At 32.7% G+C, this 25,420-nt stretch overlaps 1 protein-coding gene across 2 annotated transcripts in view; it reads left to right on the top strand.

Moving 5' to 3' along the window:
- The window catches only part of LOC145241351 (protein jagunal-like), a 41,486-nt gene extending 16,347 nt beyond the window's left edge, over positions 1-25,139 (top strand). Inside the window, exons 2-3 of one of the 2 annotated variants that reach the window (XM_080104219.1) lie at positions 14,423-14,506; positions 24,611-25,139. In XM_080104219.1, the coding sequence (XP_079960345.1) occupies positions 14,423-14,506; positions 24,611-25,091 (565 nt within the window). In that variant the 3' untranslated portion in view covers positions 25,092-25,139. The remainder of the gene's footprint in view (positions 1-14,422; positions 14,507-24,610) is intronic. The other variant, XM_080104220.1, reaches the window with a different exon arrangement.
- The last annotated feature ends 281 nt before the right edge of the window (positions 25,140-25,420 follow it).

The following is a 25,420-nucleotide window of genomic DNA, read 5'->3' on the forward strand; positions in this document are numbered from 1 at the left end:
GCTGCTAAGACTAAACTTGTTTCCTTCAATAACTACAAGAAACCTTCTCTATCACAAATAGCAATGGCCAAAGACTCTTTATCTGAAAGTAAATCTTTTAAACTCCTTGGCCTAACGTTCACAGGAAACATGAGTTGGAAAAATTACATTGAGAGCATTGCCAGGACCGCTGCGAAAAAAGTAGGTTCTCTCTACCGTGGTAGAAAGCTACTAACGCCTGAAAGTATCCTGTACCTCTATAAAGCCACCATTCACCTTAGAACTGCTAGACTTTGGAATTTCCTTCTGGGTTCCTGTTTCCCCAACTGTACTGACATGCAGAAGTTCAAGTGTAACGTGAATCGACATATTGCTGCCCAACTCCCCACATAGTACCCCTGTAGCTTATGTCCCTGATAGTAGCCCCCTACATCAAAGTGGCAATGTGCCTTGTTTGGGGTGAGAATGTAAAAAAAAAAAAAAGAAAAATCTCTTCCGGATAATACATACTGAACACCCTAAGACACAAATGCAAAGCAACATTAAAGCTATCAATAAATATGCTGTTAATTCCAACACAATTTGGAGCATTTCTGTACATTGCTTGAACAACGTTCACCAAACTAGTTTTCCCCTAGTTTATGCAAAGCTCACCAGATATTTACTCTTGACACTTGGTCAGAAGATTTTTTTCAGATCGCCGAAAGCAAAATACAATTTCTTCTTTACCAAGGTACTTTTCTCACAACTTTTCAGTAGCAATACACATGAAAGAATTAAAATTGTTTGCAATATATCAATAATGGCATATATAGAAAGGGTTTGATCATATATGAATGTTTTAATGTTCTTAAATCTAAAAATAAGAAACTTATGACCATTTTTGTGCCTCCCGTGTTCGGATATTCTCCCCCTCTTTATTTTGTTACATTTTCTATAAAAGTTATTTAACGGACAAAATTAACTAATAAAATTTGCCATATAAGTGTATTTTGTGCAAGGAATCAGAATATGCAGTTGAAAATATCTAGAAATTACTAGTTTCCTACAGCAAATGCATATAAATATGCTGTGATACCTTAAAAATGCTAGGCATGCATTGAAAGAAAGAGTTAAAGAACTCAAAATTATAATACATTTTATGTGCAAGAAACTAAAATCTAATACTAGAACTGTTTAAGAATGTATTACAAAATTTCTTTGATGTCTTAGTTCTGAGTTTTTGAGATGACGTATGAATGTTTGTTAGATTAATCAAAAAAATTTTTACAAAGGAATCACCAATCAAGGCTTAGAGGCCACTTGAGGATAAGGGTTAATGAGTGTAGAGTAGTCAATGAAACGATATACTAATCGTTAGTAGTGGCAATTTGGTAAATTGGATTACTTAAGAGGAACGGCTCACCAAGAACTTGTTTACAGTGGACTTGAAGAGGACCATATTTTACTCAGCTGGAAAGCAGGGAAACAGAAGAGTTCCACAGGCATGCAGTTTTAAGAAAGAAGCTTTGTTCATGGCACCTATGCTTAGGTTTGGGCACAGATAAAGAGCGAGGGAAATTATTGATAGTGTTTTTCAGCTAGACAAGTGTTTTTCATCAAAGTTTGGTGAAGTGGGGAAAACTATAGATTGGAGCTAAGGTTTCAAAATCTTTAATCTAGTTGGAAGTAACTTTACATGAATTATAAAAATTATCAGAAACTTTGGGGATATTTCTACATTATAATTAAATTTTTACTTAAATCCATCAACCAATTGTAATTTAATGAAAAGTTGGAATTGGTTGATGGATTTAATGAAAAGTTGGAATTGGTTGATGGATTTAATGAAAAGTTGGAATTGGTTGATGGATTTAATGAAAAGTTGGAATTGGTTGATGGATTTAATGAAAAGTTGGAATTGGTTGATGGATTTAATGAAAAGTTGGAATTGGTTGATGGATTTAATGAAACGTTGGAATTGGTTGATGGATTTAATGAAACGTTGGAATTGGTTGATGGATTTAATGAAAAGTTGGAATTGGTTGATGGATTTAATGAAAAGTTGGAATTGGTTGATGGATTTAATGAAAAGTTGGAATTGGTTGATGGATTTAATGAAAAGTTGGAATTGGTTGATGGATTTAATGAAACGTTGGAATTGGTTGAAAAAAAAAAGTTTATCATCTCGATGCCTATTTAATCTCAGCTTTTAACATCTCTGCAACACAACTATTTCTTCTGCAATTCTTATCTGGACCTAATGTTTTTGCAGCTTCTAGATTTTTTTTTTTTTTTTTACATGAAGACCACCACTTATCAAGGCCCAGAAGCCACTCGGGGACAAGGGTTATTTTGTGTACAATAATAAATGGGATAATATCGTAGTAATAGTTGGTATTGGAGATTTGATAAAGTGTCTTACTTAAGGGGGGCGATTAATCAGGAATTTGTTTGTTGGACTTGAAGATGTTCAAGTTGTAGGAAGCGAATTCTACAGGCGTGCACTTCTCAGAAAAAAGCTATATTGATGGAATTTACGTTTTGATTTAGGCACAGATAAAGTGTGGGGGAAATTACTGATAGTGGTTTTATCTAGACTGGTGTTTATCATGAAGGATTGGTGAGGTGGGGGGGGGCAGAGATTGGAGGTCGGACGAGCACTTGCCATGGAAATAACGATAAAACAGACAGGCTCGCAACGTCTCTTCTGTGGGAGAGAGGTTGCAGGGAAGAGAAGAAAGCATCCCCCACCAAGCCACAGTATATTTTGTACTTATCAAGGCAGGATAGGCTTTTTTTTTTTTTTTTTTTTTTTTTTTTTTTTTTTTTTTTTTTTTTTTTTTTTTTTAATGCTCCAGCCCAGATGTGGCAGCAGTACTCCATCTTTGGACATACTTGGCTTTTATAGAGATAGAGAATTGCATCAGTAGTGAGATATCTTCTGGAGTGGTAGGATCCCACCATTTTCTCAGTTTTATGAAAACTATAGGAATTCTGTTAAGTTTAAAACAAAAGTTTATTATAAAGTGTGATTTAAATTTTTAAATGCTTTTTAACGCTAAATTTCATATTATGTAAGGATATATTTATTGAATAATATAATGGAAGATTTTACTGGTAGTTTTACTTATTTTATATATTTTCAATTTGAGTATACATTTCTATATATGAGGGATATGACACATTCTAGCATCATTTGGTTGAAAATAATGATTTTATACGCTACTAGCTGTACCCGGCCACGCGTTGCTGTGGCTCAGTTTGTTAAAATGGAACACATGTGAAAGTAGAGAAAAGTGTGATTCTTTTTTTTCTAGAGAATGTACAAATAATTTTTTTTTTTGACAGATGTTAAGAAAATAAACAGAAAAATACTTCCATCATTAATTATGCAAAAAAATAAATAAAATGTTGATTTAGTGTTTCAATATGCTTATAAATTACGATAAAACTTGCTGAGTATGCACTGTTTTACGGTTGTTGTAAAAATGGAACGGAAACTTAAATTTTGCTTCATTTTAATCTTTCTTAATTTTTTAATTGTGCCCCCCCAAACGAATATAATCAAAACAGTAACATTCAACAATTGTACTTTATGTATATAAAACACAAAATATTTATTAAAAAAAAAAAAATTAAAAAAAAAAAGTTAATAACGAAAGGGAAATAATTCCATTTTTAAACGAAAAAGTCAGTTTACCTAACTTACTGTATTAATGCTATTTTTTTTAAGCAAGAAAAAAAAAAGGTAAATATCCAGATACGCTACTACAGAACACCGACCACTCTAATTTGTTTTTTTTTATAGGTAATTGAGGTCGCTGACAACGAATCTGATAGTCAAACTTGGCAAATTTACCGTTTGCATGGTATTTACCCCTGAACCCACGAACTTCTTTCCACCATTTTGCAGCATCCGTTTATGCTACGCGCATGCATGCTGTAGCATAAACGACGGCTTCACCAAGCAAACTATGTTGGGGGAGGGGATTTTTTTTTTCCCAGGACATAGAATTTTCTAATTTTCAAAAATACATTATAGCGCTTTTTGGGTGGAAAATTTAAAATTAGCTGAAAAAGAAATAAAATAAGAAAAGGAAAGCACACCAAGTTGGAGTAGGGGGGGAGGTAATTTATCGCGCGCCCCAACATCACATCCCCCCCCCCCAAAAAAAAAAACAAATTAGAGTGGTCGGTGTTCTGTAGTAGCGTATCTGGATATTTACCAAAAAAAAATATTTAGGTTTGGCTATAAATTCCTAAACTCATTTCACCCTAAATAATTTAGGTGACTGAAATAGGAATCTAATTGAATCTTTAATTTCCTGAATAGTATCCGATAATTCATTTTTCTTCGAGTTATATCGAATACATTAATACGGACTTTAGGGGCTTTTTTTGTAATGTTACTGTAAAAATTATTTTTTATTGTTACAAATTACGATGCTTTAAAAAAAGCAAAAATAAATTCTTGCGTTTTTTTATTTACTACTGAAAACCATAACTTTAGTAAAGGTATTTTTTGTTTAAACAAAATAAAACATTTTCACCAAGAGTTAAGTAAAAATAATTAGTTCATTATATTCTGCGATCATTATTTGAAAAATACTGCAATTTTCATTAAAATTCGTTAATTTCCTGATTTTTAGTGAATTTTTAAGTAAAGGGAGGAATCAAAATGACACTTTGAGCGTCGGCATTCATTTTGCGACCACGTGTGGTTAATTTAAATTAAAGTTCAATCACATGGTTACATTATCAATAAACCCATTGAAAATTTACCGATATTGTAAACGCATTCTGTTTACATTAAGCCTGTGGTGTTTTTTTAGTGATGCAATGTTGTCAACTGAGATTTAAAAAAAAAAAAACGCGAGATCAGGAGAAAGAAATGTCCAGAAAATCGCTAGCCAGTTTGGCAGAAAAGTAACTTATCTTGCCTTTGATAACATTTATTTGTTATATATTTGTTTTTTGACAACTTTTTCGAATCTATGTGTACAGTAATACAAACCCCTTTGGGGAGATTGGAATCCCCCCCCCCTCACCTAAAATGTACTTGGAAAAATCGATTTTATAGTGAGATTTAAGAATGGTTAGTCGAAAAAAAGGTGAAAAACAAAACAAATAATCAATAAATAATTGTTACCAAAGGCAATAAATGCTACTTTTTTTTTACTTACATGAATGAGTTTATTTTATGTTTTAAAGTATTTTCAAGCAATCTAATGCGGGTGTCTGGGTGCCAAATACCTCCAGATTTTCTAGAATTTCCCGCTAGATTGTAAACGAAATCTCCAGATCTAGCAGGAAAACCGCTAAATTGTAACACTGGTCACGTGACAGGAAGCGGTAATAAATAATTGTCCCTAAATAAAAAAAAAATGGCCTCTCGGTAAAAAGAAATCCACCTATTTATCATAGAAAAATTAAGTATAATGTTATGATTAAAAAGGAATATATAAAAACACACATGGATATAGTAAACATATACCAAAACGTGGAAGCCATCCGTCCAGTGGTTTTTTAGACAATTAACTCCGAACGAACCAACATTTACATTTTTATATATATAGATAACATCGTCCATTTAAAATAGATCGTAGGTGACCCGTTATTTGAAGAATTATAAGGTCATCATCAGACCACTTTCTTTTGAACATGAAAAGTTGGCACAAATTTGTAAATATTTATTCAGAACTAGGTAGGGGAAGGGAGGCTTGCCCGATCGTAAAATACACTTAAATATAATTTAATTCGTACAGATTTCATATTTATTAGATCCAATTCTCTTTGTGTGTGTATGACTTGGGTGTCATCAACTAGAATTAAAACCAAAACACTTAGCGCTCCAACCATGTTCCCTACCATTTGCTCTATCGAGAGATAAGAATTAAAATTAAACCACTTCAAGCTATCTTTAAATTTGCACATGTGCAAAAGTAATAGCAATGTCAGCAAGTTGAAATAAACATTTTGCATTTCAACTGACTGACATATTTTGGTATGCACTATTCATCCAAACAAAGATTTTATTTGTTATAAACCATCCTTGGTGTATGATTACTATTTTCTGTTTAATTTCAGTGTTATGTGACCGGTAGTTTTAGTTTATTGGTTAAATATTCACACACACGCACACACACTTAAATTCCTACTAGATGCTGCCCTTGAGTGTCTAAAGTCTCTCTGTAGAGAGATTTGCCTGGACAACCTGGCATGAGGATATTTTCCCCTACAATTAAGCCCTGACCTGATATTCAAAAGCACATAGTATTTGTGACCCAAGTAAGATCTTGCTATTGCTAACCAATGCTGATTTTTGCAAGGAATAAGTGATATTATCTCGAGTAGCAGCACAAAGCCAGCTATTCTACTAGAAAAGAGAAATTCTTGTCTTGAAATCCAGTAAGACCAAGGGGCCACATACTTTAACATTTAAATGGTCGATTTTAAGAAAAGGAAAATTATGTTCACAATTTCATTCAAAACTCTGTTTGAAAGATAAAGGAGGACTTCAATGGAGCATTTGAATATGTATGTATGGTATACAGAGATCAAGTGTTAGCCCCAGGAAAGCAGGGATTTGATTTCTGAGAACTTTGAAGTAAAATGAAACGCACATGCATACATCTAGTCTTTTTTTTTTTTTTTTTTTTCATATAAAAGAAAAACAAAAAAAGATAGGAGTGAGAGAAAAGAGCAAACGCTCTACTTTTGCTACTATTACAGCGTGAGTCACGGAAGGTGGAAAAGAGGTTTATTTTTTACATGAACAGAAAGGGGAACAGAGGCATGTTTACATTGTTTTCAAGTTAATGAAAAAAGTTAATATACTTTAAAATAAAAAAAAAATAAAAAAAAACATAAAAAATTTTATTAAGCCATTTGTAATCTTCTATCTATATATCTTCTATATATATAAAAGCGAAAATTTGTGTGTGCACTTTTTGTGTATGTCCGGCAAAGGCTCTTATATCAGACAATTGCTATTCACTGGGACAGTCCCCTTTTTATATGGAGCTGGTTTCCCCCCAACATCTTCGGAAAACAAACAGCCAAAGTTGGAAAGAAAAAAAAAGAAAAAAAAGCAGCCCCACAGCGAAAGGTTGCGAGATATGTTTAACCTCATTATCATTAAAATCGCGCATTGAAGTTTTAATTGTTAACTTAAATCACTTTACTGTTACTCGGCCTGATGGGTGAGTGGGTTACATGCCAGGATTTTTTTCCATCTTCGCTTCAAGGTTCCAGGTTCGATCTTGCTTACCTACCAAAACTTTTTTTCTTTTACCACACGGACTATGCCGGGCAGGTTTTTTTTTTTTTTTTTTTTTTTTTTTTTTTTTTTTTTTTTGTAAACAGGGTTATTACTTGGCTTATTATTTAGTTTCCATCTACTCACAACACCTATAAACACCCGGGCAACGCCGGGTATCCCCACTAGTATATATATTATAAATATAAAAGCGAAAATGTGTGTATGGATGTTCGCTTTTTCTGTATGTCCGCAAAAAGATTTTTTTTTTCGGCGGCTTCTTGAGGCCGTCGCTCATTTTTAAAACTTTTTATATCATGTTGAAATCATATCTATGAGTTATGAGCTAGGGTCGCCCGTCTATTTAATTTGCCTGACTTTGAAACGTTAAATATTCGACATTTTGGTATCGCCGCATGTTACTTTCGTTTTTCGGTATAAAAAAAAGTGAAACTCTATTTGAATCCCTGGCCCACGGCCAGTAGTCTCTAGAAAACGATGTAACGTTTGATCAATGTCGGCTTACCATTGTCATATTAAACGGTTGCTTTCATTTCAAGACGAGCCACTCCCCTAATAAATGGGGGAGCTGTATTTCCCCAAAGTAAGGTAAAAACAAACAAGCCGGGTTATTGACCTCATTAAAAACTGTCCCGCAGAAAATGTTAACTGCTGAATAGTTATTGCTTACGTCCTCGTCACGCTTACCCAAAATGTTAACTCTATGACTTCCGTGCGAGCACCTGTCAATTCTCTTAAGTTCAAACATCTTTCAGTAACTCATTCTGGCTGGCCGAGCGGTTAACGTGTCATGTTTTTGTTCACATTTTATTTTTCAACTTCGCCTCAAGGGTTCGGGTTCGATCCTACCAACTTACCAAAACATTTTTTTTACCCCCCCCCGGTTTCTTTTGGATTTAAGAGCACACACACCTTGTAACACCCAGGCAATGCTGGGTACCCCTGCTAGTCTCTCTCTCTCTCATATATATATATATATATAAATAAAAGCGAAACTGTATGTATGTTCACTTTTGTGTATGTCCAAGAAAGGCCCCCCCCCCCCCCGAGAAGCTGTCGGTCGGCTCACAACTTAAAACTTTTTATATCACTTATAAATCATATCTACGAGTTAACAGAGGTCGCCTGTCTATTTAATTTGCTCAACTTCAAAAAGGTAAATATTCAACATTTTTCGCTCGCCGCATGTGGATTAGGCTTTTTCCTATAATAAAAGCGACACTAATTCTGGCGGTATTTTTCCGGTTGCGATCGCCGGAAATGTCTGAAAGCAGTCAGCTTTGATCAATATGGAAATATTTTCCTTATATTAGACAATTGCTATTCAATTTGGACAATCCCCTTTTTATGGGGAGCTGGTCTCTCCCTCCCCCCCCCCCCCAAACGTCTTGGGAGGGGAAAAAAAAGCGTTCCCTCAGTAAATAAAATACTACCCCGCAATCAAAGTTGACCTCATTAAGTCATTAAAAACGTGCACCTGCCAATTCTAAGTAATTAAATAAATTCAAACGTGTTTCCGTTATCATTTCACAGTGGCCCAGTGGTTAACGTCGCACTTCTTTTTTTTTTTTTTTTTTCCACACTTTAATTTCCAACTTTGCCTCAAGGGTTCGGGTTCGATCCTCATACTTAACTACCAAAACTTTATTTTACCCCCGGAGTTTTGATTTACCCAAAATTACACATACCTCCAAACACCCGGTCAATGCCGGGTACCCCCTGCTAGTCTATATATATAAGTGAAAATGTATGTATGTATGTGTGTTCGCTTTTTGTGTATGTCTACAAAAGGCTTTTTTCGCCGTGGTTCTCGGTTGGCTCGCTCCTTAAAACTTTTCATATGCTGTCTAAATAATAATATCTATGACTAAGGAACTCTGGTTGCAGCTATCTTTTAATTTACCCGACTTTTACAAGCTATTTTTGAGATTTTTTGGTAGTGGGGAAAACAGAAACTGGCTTCCAGCGCAAAACTAGGTCAAACATCACTCGACTTGACGTTCTCGCACCTGTTAAGTTCGCTTTATAAACGTCAACTTAACATACTTATCAATTCATCTATTCCCGTGGTTGAGATGGTTAGATTGCAGGTTTGTTTTTTCCATTTCCTTTCTACCTCCGCGTCAAAGGTTCCGGGTTCAAGCCTACCTTTCTACTAAAACTTTTTTTCTTTTACACCTCCAAATACCCGGCCAACTTTTTTTTTTTGTTTTGATTTAACCCCCCCCCCTCCCAACACACACACACATCTCCAAACACCCAGGCAACGCCGGGTATCCCCCTCCCCGCTAGTATATATATAAAATGCAAAATGTGTGTTTGTATGTTTGCCAAAAACTTTCAACACAAGCGACCGATCCTCACGAGATTGGTATCGTTTTGAAGCTCAATCCTTCGGACAACATATATCGGAAAATTGGCCCAAAACATTCCTTCACCCTCATCTGGGCAGTTTTTCACAAGGAGAGGTCGGTTTTGCATAGACATTTTTGCAAATCATTGTCTTTGTTGGATTGACTATGCTTAATTTCAACGCTCGCGACTTCCGGTTGCACCATGGAGGCATCAACTAAGACATTACGTTTTTTAACCATTTTTTTGTTCTCCTTTGCGTTACTACCACTTTTAACACCTCTTAACCTGGGTTGCCTTCTGTTGTTTTGATTTTCCCCTCCCACCTCTCTCGCAGTTCCTAACTACACCACCGACACACCCGGGCAATGCTGGGTACCCCCCCCCCCGTTAGTATTAAATAAAATTGATAGGAATCTTATTCTTTATAATATAAAAAGATTGCGTTTGTAAAAATATTTAAATAAGCTGTTTTTACTTTAAAATTGAAATGTTAATTTCGAATAGTATATCTATCATCAGAATTTTGTATACTTTTGTAAAATTTTATTCACTGAAGTTTTCAACTTGTAAATTTTTTTTATGAAAATTAAAGTTCTATATTTTGCAGACTAAATTGAATAACTTTTTCTTTTTAATAAGATGTAAAGATTTTTTTCAAAGTGGATTGACTGCACAGATGTTAAAGAAACGGGCCTAAAAATTTGTCACATTTGTTAAAATAATTACGTCATTCAAATCACACTGCAAAAAAAAACAAAAAATGAAATAGTGTACAAGAGAAAAATCATTAGAAAAAGGAAAGATAAAATTTTCATAATTTCATAAGATGTAACGTGAAAAATAGTGGAGATATTTTACAAACCTTTTACTAATTTTACTCCTCCTCTTTGCATAAACAGGCCAATTTGGCATTGCTCGTGTAAGTAAAATTATTTGCGAGACTACGAGTATACAAGGATTTTCTGTTCCAACAATAGTCAGCCATCATATGCATCATTAAAAGAACTATTTTAACATTTTTTTTTCCCCACCCAATATTTATTACAAAGGATATTTGATTGCTTTTATTTTGCTAATCCTATTAAGAACAAACAAAACATATGTTCATTTAAAAAAGTTTGGGTATAGACACTGAATTGACTATATAGAATGTAATTTGCGCCCATTTTGAAATTTGCCAATTTTCAGTTCTATGAAATGAAAAAGAATCAGAACTCCAAAGAAATTAATTGTTCTGCAGTGTAATTAGTGAATGCAGTTTTAACAATGTTTCTGGTGTGGGTTGTTTCATAAAGAATTTAAAGATTTATGTACCTACCAGTGTATTGACCTTGTGCTGCTTGGATTGAGATTTATTAAAAAAAATAATTTATAAATCTGATTTCTCCTATTTCAATGACTATTATAGCGCTGTAATCAAAAAGTGTGTATTGAATTATGCTTTATATGCACTTGATCTGCTTATTGATGAGTGTTTTTAGAAATTATAGGTTTGTTTTGCTCACATACAGCTTCATCCTGTGGAAGTATGAATGATTACCCTTCCCCCATTAATAAGTCCTCTTCCTTCAACCCAAAACACTGTAACAGAAAAACGCTATCAATCTAATTAGGATAACTTTTTGTCTTATATCATGTGCTGCAAAACGTGATATTAATGACTACGCCAGCTAGTAATTGAGTGGCAAATAAACGTTACAAAGTAAATTTCATTTTCTGATTATGAAATATAGAAAAGAATCTTTACAAGGATATGCATACAATATACATAACAAAACGGACCCCACATTTGTTTTTCAACAAAATATGGTATGTACTATTTTGTTTGTTAAAAAACGTGATTTGGTTTCCGGTAGTTGTTGACAGAAAGTAACAGCCTGTACAAGTTGATCATTATAGAAACATAAATGAAATCGCTACAAATAACACTTTTTACTTTGTTTTTTTTTTCTGTTTAGGTTTTTCTGTTTTTTTTTTCTGTTTAGGTTTTTCTATTTTTTTTTTTCTGTTTAGGTTTTTCTATTTTTTTTTTTTCTGTTTAGGTTTTTCTGTTTTTTTTTTTTCTGTTTAGGTTTTTCTGTTTTTTTTTTTTTCTGTTTAGGTTTTTCTGTTTTTTTTTCTGTTTAGGTTTTTCTGGTTTTTTTTCTGTTTAGGTTTTTCTGTTTTTTTTTCTGTTTAGGTTTTTCTGTTTTTTTTTTCTGTTTAGGTTTTTCTGTTTTTTTTTCTGTTTAGGTTTTTTTTTTCTGTTTAGGTTTTTTTTTTCTGTTTAGGTTTTTTTTTTCTGTTTAGGTTTTTTTTTGTTTGTTTCTGTTTAGGTTTTTTTTTGTTGTTTGTTTCTGTTTAGGTTTTTTTTTTGTTGTTTGTTTCTGTTTAGGTTTTTTTTTTGTTGTTTGTTTCTGTTTAGGTTTTTTTTTTGTTGTTTGTTTCTGTTTAGGTTTTTTTTTTGTTGTTTGTTTCTGTTTAGGTTTTTTTTTTGTTGTTTGTTTCTGTTTAGGTTTTTTTTTTGTTGTTTGTTTCTGTTTAGGTTTTTTTTTTGTTGTTTGTTTCTGTTTTAGGTTTTTTTTTTTTTGTTGTTTGTTTCTGTTTAGTGTTTTGTAAACTTTCCATGTACCAGTACATAAAGAATGCTTCAAAGAATCGATACCAAAAAAAAAAAAGAAAAAAAAGAGGGGTGTGAAAATTATAATTAATTGTATCTCTTGCATTAATTAATCGTATCTATTGCAGATGCAAGTGTCGTTTTACATGAGATTTTTTCAAGATACGGTAGCCTGTTACAGTTTACAAAAAGTTATCTCCCTTTTTGAAAATTAACTATAACTAGTCCGGTAGATGGTGCTACATGTCACAAGTACAGTTAGTGTCATCAGTTTTGCTGCTGGAAAGCTGTCCATCACCTCCTTGAACTAACTATGGATGAGGGTTTCCAAAAACAGCCTTTTTAAGGTCCACCAAATTCTAATTAGGGTCTTTGTCAACTTGATTTATGCAATAAAGAACTGGAAAATATAGTATGATCTAGTTTATGGAAAAATAGTGTGGTTCACTGGTTCTTAATTAGAAAATAAGGATAGAAAAATGATTTTAATCATGAAATTAAAAATAAGTTCAATTTATGCAAACAAAAACTTATTCTACATGTAATAAATTTTAACAAGGCGGCAAATATTAAATTGGGAAATTATAAGGCAGACTAAAAGTGATATTAAAACTGAGAAATATGACAAAGATTTTTGTTTGATGTAAAAATAAAGTTTTTTCCACTTTTAACAGGAAAAATTTAAAGCTTGGTTGATCAATTATGAAGAAAATTATAAAGCTAAAAATAACATATCTCACCATTTGTATTTATAATTTAATTCAATTATTAAAAAAAATGTATTTGCCTGTCTAGTTGCATTAAAATTCATGAAAATGGTTGAATAAATATTTAGACACAACTGAGTTCTCATACCTAAAATCAAAGATAGCGGCAGTAAGCACATGGTTGCTAAAATTTACGAGTTTGTGCTAAAAAATGAAATTATTTGAATTTATTTATATATAAGGTAATTATATTCTAATATCTTTGCATATTCTTATAGCCAGTCATAGTAAATTTTATTTAGACATAAAAAGTTAGTTTTAATTGGTTAGAAAACCTTTAAAAAAAAATTATTTTGTTAACATTCGTTGGTGGGGTCTGGATTAAACACGTAATTTTGAAAAATCTGAACTTAAAATATCATTAAAAATTATAGAAAAGTATATTTTGCTTTTAATATAATAAACTTCAGGGTTTCATCTGTATGGGAAAAGCAAAAGTTGTTCAGAAATAACGGATTTTCATAGATTCTAACAAGCTTTAGAAAAATTTTTGATCGGTTGTCGGTCACTCACTATTATTCTGTGAATAAAATCTATTTGCATTTGTTGAATAAATTCTAAATAACGTTTTCTTTTTTCTTGTCTGGAAAATTGTTTTTATAAAATTCTATTATGACGTCTTTGATTTATTTCTTGTCTTAAACCCTATCAACTTTGTTTCTTGACGGGTTTCTCTTATCTGCTGCTAAATCATATTGACATGGTAGTTCTACTCATGGATAAATCCTCGCAGGAGCCTGATTGTCCTGAATTGCGAGAAGGTTCACTGGCCAAGGAGAAATTGGAAGCAAGTGATAAGACAAGACTGCATAGAACGGAATTTGAAGACTGCTGGACTGTGAAAATGGGGAAAGTGAGCTTGTGTAATATCAGAATGTTTGACCCCTGAATAAGGGCAAAGCGACGTTAGATGAAGAGAAAAAAAAGTGATGTTGAGCCGGGTTAGTATTCAGGTGGGTGATCATCTAGGAATTACCAGGTGCTGTGAGCAAGTATTCTGCATACCAAGCTTGCTGGGAGTATTATCGGCAAACAATTTAATGTCATTTGGTATGACCAGTTCTAGTTCCTATATACAATGCCTGCTTACGGGACAGCTAGACACCAGGGTGTTTTTTTTTTTTTTTTTTTTTTTTTTTTTTATGTGGAGAAAAGGAACAAAGATTTAAAATTGTCTCTGTCATGAAGGATTGCTCCTCTACCGAGAGAGAACAAGAAATTGAAGTGTAGCATCTGAAGAACAGATACTACACTTTGATCCCAGCCTGCAGTTATCTATTCCAATTGACGCCATGAAATTGATTTTCAAGCACTCCTCCTATTGGTTCTTAGACTTGAAAAGAAGCTTTACTTATGCAGTACGTTGTGTGTTTTTTATTTTTGTGTTTAGTGTTTCCTTTTGTGTCTGTTTCTTTAGATGACTTTATTATTTCACTAACGCGTTATCCCGTTCCTCTTCAGTGTTGATGAATGTTTCCAACCTACAAGGAGAGTAGAATCAAACGTTATGTCTCATCAAGATATTCTTCGAGCTTCTCTCCTTAGGTATGTAATGATAGGAATCATTGCATGGCATTGAAGATTTCTACAATGCAACCATCAATTTCCATTTGCAAATAGAAATTAGCCATTTTCATGTTTTGTCTTACTAGTTAAGAATAACAAATTCTTGTTTCGGAAATTTTGAGATAAGGATTCACAATTTGGATTATTTTGACTATTCAGACTACTGTTCTCATCTTGGATGTCAATGTGATCAAGGTGCAACGGATAAAGTGCCAAGTATAATCGGTTCTAAGCTAGTCTTCTGGGGATTTACTATTCAAGGCTCAACTGATACTAAGAATATAATTCAAAATTAAGATTTCCACTTTGTTATAGCTGAGTGAATGAGATCTCCCAGATTGTTGAGTCCAACAAGATGCACCTGAAGAAAATCAAATGACATCAGCTGAAATGGTGTGAAAATAACCTCCCAAGATGAGAACAAGAGTCTAAATAATTCAAATGTTAATGAATTCTTTTTCTGAATATTTCCACTTTGTCAATGTCAGTGTGTATTTAATTTTTTTTTTTTTTTTTAACTTAGATTTCCTGAAATAAAATCTCAAATACAAACAAGACTTAGTGTTTCTCTTTAAAATATTAATACTGTTGCAGAATTTGACTTGGATCCTCAAGATTTTCTGTCAATTATGGTTCAGGCTCGACTGGTAGTAACCGTATTAAGCCGAGCACAGTAACAGATGCAGACAATTTTCAAAACCAACAAACCGGAAAAAGAAATACAATAAATAAAAAATAGCAAAAACTTACTGTAAATTTACTAATATATGTGTGTGTGTGTGTGTGTGTGTGTGTGTGTGTGTATTCTAAATTTTTTATTTTTTTTTAATAAAATTGGCAGTAAATTTTTTATCAACAGAAGTTTATAAGAAAAGATGAATTTTTTTTTTTTTTATGAAAACTAAATTAGGTGAAAACACAGAATTTTTTAAAATTTACAAATTGTTAACAAATGTTAAAAATAAACAGGATTAATTTTTTAAATATTTTTTATACAAAAAAAAAATTGATTTTTAGCGTTTCAACATTTGAACAATGCTCTGCTTAATCTGAGCCATAATTGACAGAAAATCCTGAGGATCCGGGTCAAATTCTGCAAGAGTGTCAAGATAGTACAGAATCTGTTGCCTTCGAAATAAAGATGAAGCTTTAATTTTTCTCTAATCTTTCGTTCTTCCCATCACTCACCGATTAAAAAGGCTTTTATGCTGATAATGCTTTACTCACAAAACTTCAGTCACTGTAGCAGAATCTTAGATTTAGATTCAGTTCTTTTGTGAATCTGAAAATGTAGTTCTTCTATTCAATCCGTATCTCAAACACTGAGATGAGGTTTTCCTTGCTGTTATTGACTTTAGTGTGAAATACCATAATAAAATGTCCGTTACTCCATTTGGTACAAGATAACCCTTATCCCCGAGTAGCTTATGGGCCTTGATAAGTGGTGTAATGTCTTTACCAAATAAAGGGAGACCACCGCAGGTGTCACAGGAGTTACGGCCCCTGGCGACATCCGGGGGGTAGTCAGTCTGATATCCACCGAGCACGATCTTCCTCGTTCGTTTTCTCTCTCTCGTCAATCTCCGTCCATCCTACAACCTCACTATGGTAATAACCGATATCTAGCAAGTATCGGTTACTTACCATAAGGATTATCACAAGTGGTGATCCCCCCCATGTAAAAAAAAAAAGAATATTGCCACTTAGAACATAAGGGACGACTACTTGGGATTGTGTCTAGCAGAGGACTGTCGGGAATTGAGTAGCAAGATGTCTGATCACATTAAATTTAGACTTCTGAAGATTATTAAAGTCGGGAAGTAGGAAACTAGGAGGGAATTCATGAGTCTATCAGTCTGAGGGGGAAAAAGACTGTTAGAGTCAAAGGCTTTCTGGTATATAAGGATCTCAACAGTGAAAGGGTGGGATTTTGCTGGATAGTTGGAAATATGTATGTCAAGGGGGCACAAGCACAAGGATGCAAAATGGCGGTGATGGGACAGAGGTTGAAGTTTAACCAACAATGCAGGACCTATTAGATTATTTTTAACCCCGTCTTAAAGAATTTGTTACATTTACTGTTTCCGATGTACCAAACCACTGGCTGCACTTTGAGTTGAGACTCCTTTATGCGTTTCTACAAGCAAGAAGTTATCCATGTGGAATGAAGGTGTGAGCTATCTACTGCAGAATTCTAATTAAATTTTGTAAAGTAGAAGATGGATTTAGGTTTATTTTTAGCAGCCTTGTAACTTGCTTTGCTTATTTTGTCATTCAGTCTTCACATTCCAAGAGCAATGTTTCTGACAAAGAGGGAAGAATTGCTGTTTTTTGGGTCGATATCTATCTGTATAATAATTATCATTGATTAGGTTTTCACCATGAAGCTATTTTTTGGGGTCCTTACCGCATGTTTTGTTTGGAATGATTTCCATTTCCATAAAAAAAATAAATGAAAAATCTGTTTCGCTTGCACTTTCTACCAAATATCTCGATCATTTGATATTGTTTAAAGCAAAATTTTTAAATTCTGCTGCTTAGCCATATTCTTTTCGGTTATAAAGATTTCTGCGATGATTTGCAGCCTTTTTTTAATTCAGATTTGAGCTGTCTCTGTCCAATTGATAAGTTTGCGTTTCAAATACCATGTTACATGTTTTAATAATGCTCATATTTATAATGTACTTGTTCTGCGACAATTAATCAGGAATTTTCAAAATAACTTTTTGGGTGTATCAGAATCGGAAAAATTTGTACCTATTTTCCGATGCCAAAAACAATTCCTTTTAATGTTTTTTTTTTTTTTAAATTTTTATTTTTTTTTTAAGTTTAATTTCCCATTATTCAATTTATTTGGCATAGGTTATTACATGTTTCATGGCCGTTAAGGGTGCAGGAACAGAAAAAAAATTGTTGCTGTTTTTAATAAAATGAATATTTATTAATTTATCCTTTGCCCTTCACTGCCAACCACATATATTTTTATATTTACAAAAATATATGCATATTTGGATTTTCTGCGATAATCAAAAATTTTAATTAAAAAAAAAAAAAGAAAAAAAAAGCAACTCTATTTCTAATTTGAATCTGGAAGTTAGAACAGAATCGGTAATTGTATATCAGAACCGGGGAAAATTTGAAATCGTCCTATCTAGTGTTAGGACGATTCCTAAATATTTTTCGATTCCAGGAAAATGTTGATTAACGGTTCCGGTACCAAGTATGATTCCAATTCCCATGGAATTGTTGTTTTGAAATATACCATTATATAATCAAGTTTGTAGAGAAAAAATTTGGTAAAGTGGAAATACAATTAAGGGAATTTCGAAAACGATTTGATTTGTCATAAAATTTCTTTCATTGAAGATAAGCCAAAAAACATATTTTAACCATGAATTAAACATGCACCATGAAATTAATAACAATCAATTTCAGGAGTTATTTTATATATTAAAAAAATATAAAGAAAAAGTAAATCATGATTAATTCAACAAAAATACAATAACATCAAATTTCAAGTTTTTTTTAATCTTTTGATATTCATTTTTTTGTATTATTTTCTCTTTAGCTTCGGTAACTCTAAAATTTAACTTTTTTTTTTTTTTTTTTTTCAGTTTCAATCGCTAACTGATTTTTATTCCACTTTCTACAATATTATTTCTAAATGAAATTTAAAAATAACTAAATCTTTGATTAAATATTTAGCCTTTTATATTCAATCGTCTCAAATTATTCTTATTTATTTATTTGACTTTGAAATCGCCTCTGCCTTAATGCTGTTTCTGACAACCTTTTTATTTTTTGTTAGGGGTTGAGAAACATTTACCTATGCTCACATCGCAACTGTGATACCAGGTATCGGTGAATATCGACCAAGCCCCTACAGTTCTTTAGTTGAACGGTTCTGAGTGACTAGTTAGTTTGCAAAGAAATCTTTAATTGCTTCATTCGCAGAATATTTTAATGAAGTGTAAATTTCTAAAAGGAAAAAAAAATTCATTTTCCGCATTTATTTAACAGATAGCAAAATGATTGTTTTCTTTTGTAGTTTTCGAAAGATATTAAGCGGAACCGTCAGTCAGCATAATATGTAGTTCTAACGTTGATGTTTTTTGATACTTCAGAAAATCTGACCGATAGTTAACTAATTATGGGCCTCAAAGTTTCAAAACAGACAGTGCCTATGTACGTGACGGCAAAACTCATTTAGATAAAGATTACCTTTTAAAGTAGTTAATAAAATTCTTCTATCATATTAAATATGTTATGAAAAGTTCTATAACGTTTTTATCATAAATTTTTGACAGCATTAATCTCACTTCAAACAAACAGTTCAACTTAAAAATATAAGAGAATCGTAATGAAAGAATCGTAAATCTACAGCATTTTTTAACGATGCGATTCCGATTCCTCCCAAAATACATGAGTCTTACGATTCTGATTAATCGTCCCACCACTAGTCCTATCACTGTAAAATACCAGTTGAATAAATGTGACGTTGTCCAGAAGTTTTACTTTCTTTTTTGTTTTGCTAATTAACATTGGCTCCTTTTTTTTTTTTTTTTTTTTTTTTTTTTTTTTTTTTTTTTTTTTTTTTTTTTTTTTTAACTTTCGGCTTTTTCGTATAAAAGTGAAACTAATCGAAAGCAAAGCCATCAGCGGCCTTTTGTGCTGAGACGTCTTGAAAGTAATTAGCTTTGATCAATGTGGGGAATTGCCTTTATATCAGGCAATTGCTATTCGTTTGAGAGCTCCCTCCTTTTTTGGGGAGCTTTGTTTCCCCAACATCGTGGGGAGAAATAAATAAATAAAACAGTGAAAGCTGAACGTTTATTTCTACGCTTGCTAGCTAGTCAACTTTTTGATTTATATCGCTAAATTAAAATGCTTTTCACTTCCTATGGTTTCGTAGCGTAGCGGTAAATTCTCCCCCCCCCCCACTTTCTTTTCCGCCTTCGTGTCATGTGTTCGAGCTGCCCTTCCTACTCACACTTTTTTCTTTTACACCTCCAAACACCTGGGCAACGCCGGGTACCCTTGCTAGTCTTAAATAAAAACTAAAACAAAACTCAACCAAAAAGTATGAAGAAAGAAACCGACATGTTAACTAAAGTTGTGATACCACCCAATTCTAACAAGGATACTGCTAAAAATCCATACAATGAACGAGGTCAATTATAGAAACTAAATTTTTTTTTTTTTTTTTTTTTTTTTTTTGCATTTTCACCCCAAACAAGGCACAATGTCACTTTAATGTCAGGTGCTATTATCTGGAACATAATTTGCAGGGATACTATGTGGGGAGTTGAGCAGCAAGATGTCCGTTTACATTACACTTGAACTTCTGCATGTCAGTACAGTCAGGGAAGCAGGAACCTGAAAAGGAATTCCAAAGTCTAGCAGTCCTAGGGAGGAAGCTATTAGAGTAGAAGGCTTTCTGGCATCTGAGAATCTGTAAGGGTGGGATTTTGCTGCTTGTAAGGTTTATTGGGGTCGGGTACAATGGCTTGTAGTTTGTCAGAGCACCTAGTATTAAAATGCTTGTAAAACAGGCAGGGGGATGCAATATTTTGTTGATGGGACAGAGGTTGAAGCCTAGCTGACTGTGCGGGACCTATTAGGTTGATGACTCTTTTGAACCCTATCTAAGAGTGAGAGACTAATAGCAGATGCACCAGTCCAAATGTGACAACAATACTCCATACATGGGTGAATGGTGGCCTTGTAGAGGTACAGGATACTTTCTAGCATGGTAGTGAGAGCCCACCTTCTTTGCAGCAGCCTTGGCAATGTCCTCAACATATGTTTCAATTAGTGTTCCCTGTAGGTGTTATTAGAAATCAGACATTCCTAATTTGAAACCTGTGTATATTTGGATTTTGAAACTTTCATAGAACACATCCAAGCATAATATTATTATGCAATTTTTAATTTTTTTTTTTTTTTTTTTTTTTTTTTTAATCAATTTTATTCTCATTGAGCATTTTGAAAAAATTACACACAGCTATGAAACCTGACGTGGGACAAGAATGAGAAAGTAGCAACCATGGTTCAAGTCAGTGTTCCTAATGATACTGGCTTAAACAGAGTTGTGGGGGAGAAGGTAACAAAATACCAAGGTCTTATGTACAATATGAAAAGAAACTGGAATCTTAGGAAGATCTCCATCATTCCAATAATTATAGGAGCAACCGGACTCATGAAAAGAATTATATATATATAATTTCCAAGTAAATATATGCAGTAAACGAAGTGTAAAAGCTACAAACAATTGCACTAAGTCTGTTTTAAAATTTTTACAAAAATTAAAAAGATAAATAAAATAAAGACTTTTAAAATTTTTTTTTTTTTTTTTTTTAATTCTTTTAAAGGTTTTAACAAAAAAAATATCTTAAAATGTTTGAAATTAAAAAAAAAAATCTGTTAAAATCTTAAAATCTATTGGAGTATCTGTAATGACATGTGAGTGCCTGGCATCCAGTAGGATGACCCATCTCAGTAAAAACAATAAGACGGTGTTTAAAAATTATATCACAGAAACTATGTAGTCAAGACAAATGAAATTCAACAGCTTTTAGCGTTGAATGACATAAAATTTATTTCTCAAAATTTCATATAAAAAAAAAATTATATGAATTCCATGAACAATTTAAAAAAATTGTTTCTAACTTTTTGAGATGAGGATTCGTTATTCATATTATTTGGATTCATTGGACAACTGTTATCTTGAATATTATTTTCACAACATTTCGGTCGATGTAACCTTCTTCAGGTGTGTCCCGTGGCGCAGTGGTTAGAGTACTTGAAAAATCAATTGTAAAAGTGACCTTCTCTTGAAGGTTCAATTCTCAGTGTGGGCGACCGAAACAATACAATTGCGTGTTACTTAGGACCTTCATCCAGACATGGCTGATGGAACAAGAAAATGCTACCCTTGTGAAGTAAATGAAGGGTTCCATTTGAAATTCCGTCTGAAGGACAGAGGTTACATCGATCAAAACGTGAAAATGACTCAAGATGATAACAGTAGTTCGATGAATCCAAATACAAATTTCAAAAATGTTCCAAATGTGTACCATCTTAGACAGGATTCCATTCCAACGTTATTAGTCAGTCAAATCTGTATGTTAATTTTAGTACTTGCTCACAAAGCAATAGATGATGTTAAGTTAAAGATCTGGGGAGAACTTTATTGAAAGTAAACATTTGAAAGTGAATAGTGATGACCAGTGGTTGTAATATTGAAAAGCTGCCCAAAAGAAAGTTCTGCTTGGTTTGTGAAGTTTGGTTGAGTTTACAGCAGAACATGGGAGGAAGCAAAACAAATGGACTTGAAGACTTGGCCAGAGATAGATTGTTTAGAAAGTCAATTGTTAAAAGCTGTTCTAACACGCACCAACATGTAAATTGAACTTTAAACTGATGTTATCCTTTTTCCTTGCACATAAAACAAAACTTTCCTGTTTGAATTTTTTGATGTGTTCAAATCTGCATTGCTCTTAAGGACTTTATTTATGTAGTGCTCTAAATGAGTTTCCAGATGTTTTTGTACAGGCATTTAAAATTCTCGTAGACTCTTGAAAATTCAGTATGTTACTTTATACATCTGACTAATTTTTTTATGATTTCAGGTTCAAATGAACAACTACAGCAGGAATTCGAATACACCCTAATAAAGCTGGATTGTCACAGCTGGTGAATTTCAAAAATGCAATCTGGATGTGGGGATACTTCAGAAGAATGATATGCAACAAAATTCTGTTTTTAAACTTTAAAAAAAATGCCTCAGAAAAGTATGGAATACTTCAGATTGCTTTTGGATCATCTAGCATGAATCAAGCATTAGTTTTTGAGTGGCATAAGAGATTCAAGGGAGTCTGAGATATGTGGGAGGAGTAAGGAAGTCATAACACCAGAGTTGATTGGCCAAATAAAGAATTTCATATATAAGGCTGTCGTGTGTTTATAGACATTAAGTGCGCAGTTGGATATCAATGTGAAACTGTACACATAATTATTTGTGAGGAACTGAAGATGTGGAAGATTTGCGCGAAGGATGTCTCAATGCACCAGTCCATAATTCCATCCTTGTCACAGACTATTTGACCAAGATGGGTATCAAGACAGTTCCTCATCCTCCCTATAGTGCAGACCTTGCTCCCTGTGACTTTTGGCTATTTCCTAAACCCAAGGAAAACCTAGAGGCTATGGTTGTGACGACGATCATTGAGATGCTCATACAAGAGGACTTCCATGGGGTCTTCCAGAACTATAACAAGTGCATTGCACCTGGAGGAGATTACTTCCAAAGGGGCTAGAGTTTCATGTGTACTATCAATAAAAGTGCCCATATAGAAAAAGTCTGGAAACTTATTGAAGGCACCTCATATCTTTTTATTATTTAAGAACTCTTTCATAACTGCATGCTGCACAGAAAAGGTCATCTCTATAACCTTAAACAAACAAAAAAAAACGTAGCATTTTGACATATTTAAGTAGATGTTGTTAAAATGTCAATGGGATGTTTGTTTTACAGGTACCTTAATGTAACATAACCGCTAATGCTGGTAGCAGTAACGACAAGACTCATATGCAAATGACAGCCAGTGCATGAAGTGACGTCAGAGGAGAGAAAGATTTTTTTTTGCAATAGATTTTCATCCAATAAACTTGTTTTTCCTGTCAATTTTATGCGAGACAAAACACCTCAAATTAGTATTTTCACATTTATCAACTTGTATACTTTTTTTTTTTTTTTTATTGTTTTAGTATTTAAATGTGTACTCACTACAGGAAATTAAGTTTTCTTTCTATTTCAGTAATGTAAAATTATTTTTAGTTAACTTTCCTGCTTCTCTATAACTCTTCTGTTTTATCTCTTGCATCTAACATAGTTTGTCCCACTTGTCAAGCAACATGGACATTAAAGCCCTAGAAACACTAGGTAGCTCTGCTAGTTTCTTAATATGCAGTATAAAGGAGTATCATCTGAATTGTTTAGCAGTTTACAGGGAACTGCCGGAAGGTGCTGAAATGCTGAGCGCCTTAATCCTAATACAAAATTCATAAAGAAAACATAAATGGTTTATTATAAAAATAAAATCAAAATATTTTATCTCCATTTAAACAAAAACATTAAAAAAAAAAAAAAATAAGTTGCTATTAGTTGCTTTTTATTCAAAAATTTCAATATTCATGAAACTTGCCTTAAAAATTTAAATATTCATGATACTTGCCTTAAAAATTTCAATATTCATGATACTTGCCTTAAAAATTTCAATATTCATGAAACTTGCCTTAAAAATTTCAATATTCATGAAACTTGCCTTAAAAATTTCAATATTCATGAAACTTGCCTTAAAAATTTCAATATTCATGAAACTTGCCTTAAAAATTTCAATATTCATGAAACTTGCCTTAAAAAAATCCACAAACTTTCGTTTTCCACCTTCCAGCATTTTCCATAAAATGACAATGGCACAGTCTTTATATTGCATAAAAACAACAAATTTAATAGCAGCCAAAACCATAGAATTGCATTTATTTTTGTTGCTTGTTAAGATACAGTTGACAGATTGATTTTTTTTTTTTTTTAATTTTTTTTAAGTAAAAACAGTGTTGCGTACTTGTCATATCAAATAGTAATATATCCAAAAATTACAAAAAAAAAATCGAGTAGAAAGTTATTTATAGTTAAAATTATTTTTATGGAAAATTGGGTAAAATTTTAGATGTTATAAAATACAGTAGGAGACTAAAAGAAGGGGACATAACTCCGAAAAGAATTTTTGATTACTTGTTTTTTTTTTTTTTGTTTTTTTTTTTTATACACAAAAGCAGTTGTTCTACTGGATGAATTTTCATAATTTTTAGATATATTACTATTTTCGACATGACAATTAAGTATGTAATATTGTTTTTGCTTAAAATGATGTATTTAAAAAAATCCATTTGTAGACTATATCTTGACAAGCACCTCCATGTTTTTTTTTTTTTTTTTTTTTTTTTTTTTTTTTTTGTCTTTTGAATTCAAATAAAATTTTTCCTTGAGGTTTATTTTTATTTTATTTTTTATTTTTACAGTTGCATCAACAAATCTCGGCTCAGGTTCGACATTGTTATCCACTTAATGATGTCATTTTTGATGTTCATCCGTCTTCTACCCTGTATGCTTGCTTTTGTTGGTACATCTCTCTTTGAATCTGTGCGCAAATGGGACGTCCCCAATGCTCGTCCGTGGGAGTTCATCTGGTTCATCAGTTTACTGGCTGCGTTTCTCGGTTGGAAGGCCATGCCCAAGAACGACCTCCTACTTCTGAAACAGTACATCACTGGCAGCATTGTGTTTGGTGTTGTGCCCGTTATTTATGGTCTCGTCGATCAAGCTGATGACCTCATCGCATACATCACGGATAAAAAACAAACTGCTCAAATTCTTGGCTTCCCGGCCGTTCTCATCTGGTTCATGTTCCTCGCCATCTCAGCTCAAATTCACGGCCTTGGTTTATATTTCTCCTGGCAGTTAATGAAAGCGTGGAAGCCAAGAGGCAAGAAAACGAAATAGACAAGAAAAAAAAATGAAAGACTTTTTTTTTTTTTTTTTTTTTTTAAAGCAAAATAAATTAATTTAAAAAGTTATAAAAAAAGAAACCAAAAAAAATGAATACATTTTATTTAATATTTTAATTAAGAAAAAAAAAAAAATTGAAAAAAATCAAAAATAAAAACCAATCCAAAAAAAAACTTAAAAAGACCCAAACAGACTGTGTGTGTGTGTGTTCGTATTTCTCCATTAACCGGAGTGTGTCAGTTTTGCTGCTGCCGCACGTTATTAGTTATTTTATTTTTATTTATTTTTTCTACTGCCCACCCATTTAATTTTTTTTTTTTTTT

The sequence above is a fragment of the Euprymna scolopes genome, chromosome 20, assembly GCF_053919585.1.
Source record: "Euprymna scolopes isolate OS-2025 chromosome 20, ASM5391958v1, whole genome shotgun sequence".
NCBI lineage: Eukaryota > Metazoa > Mollusca > Cephalopoda > Sepiida > Sepiolidae > Euprymna > Euprymna scolopes.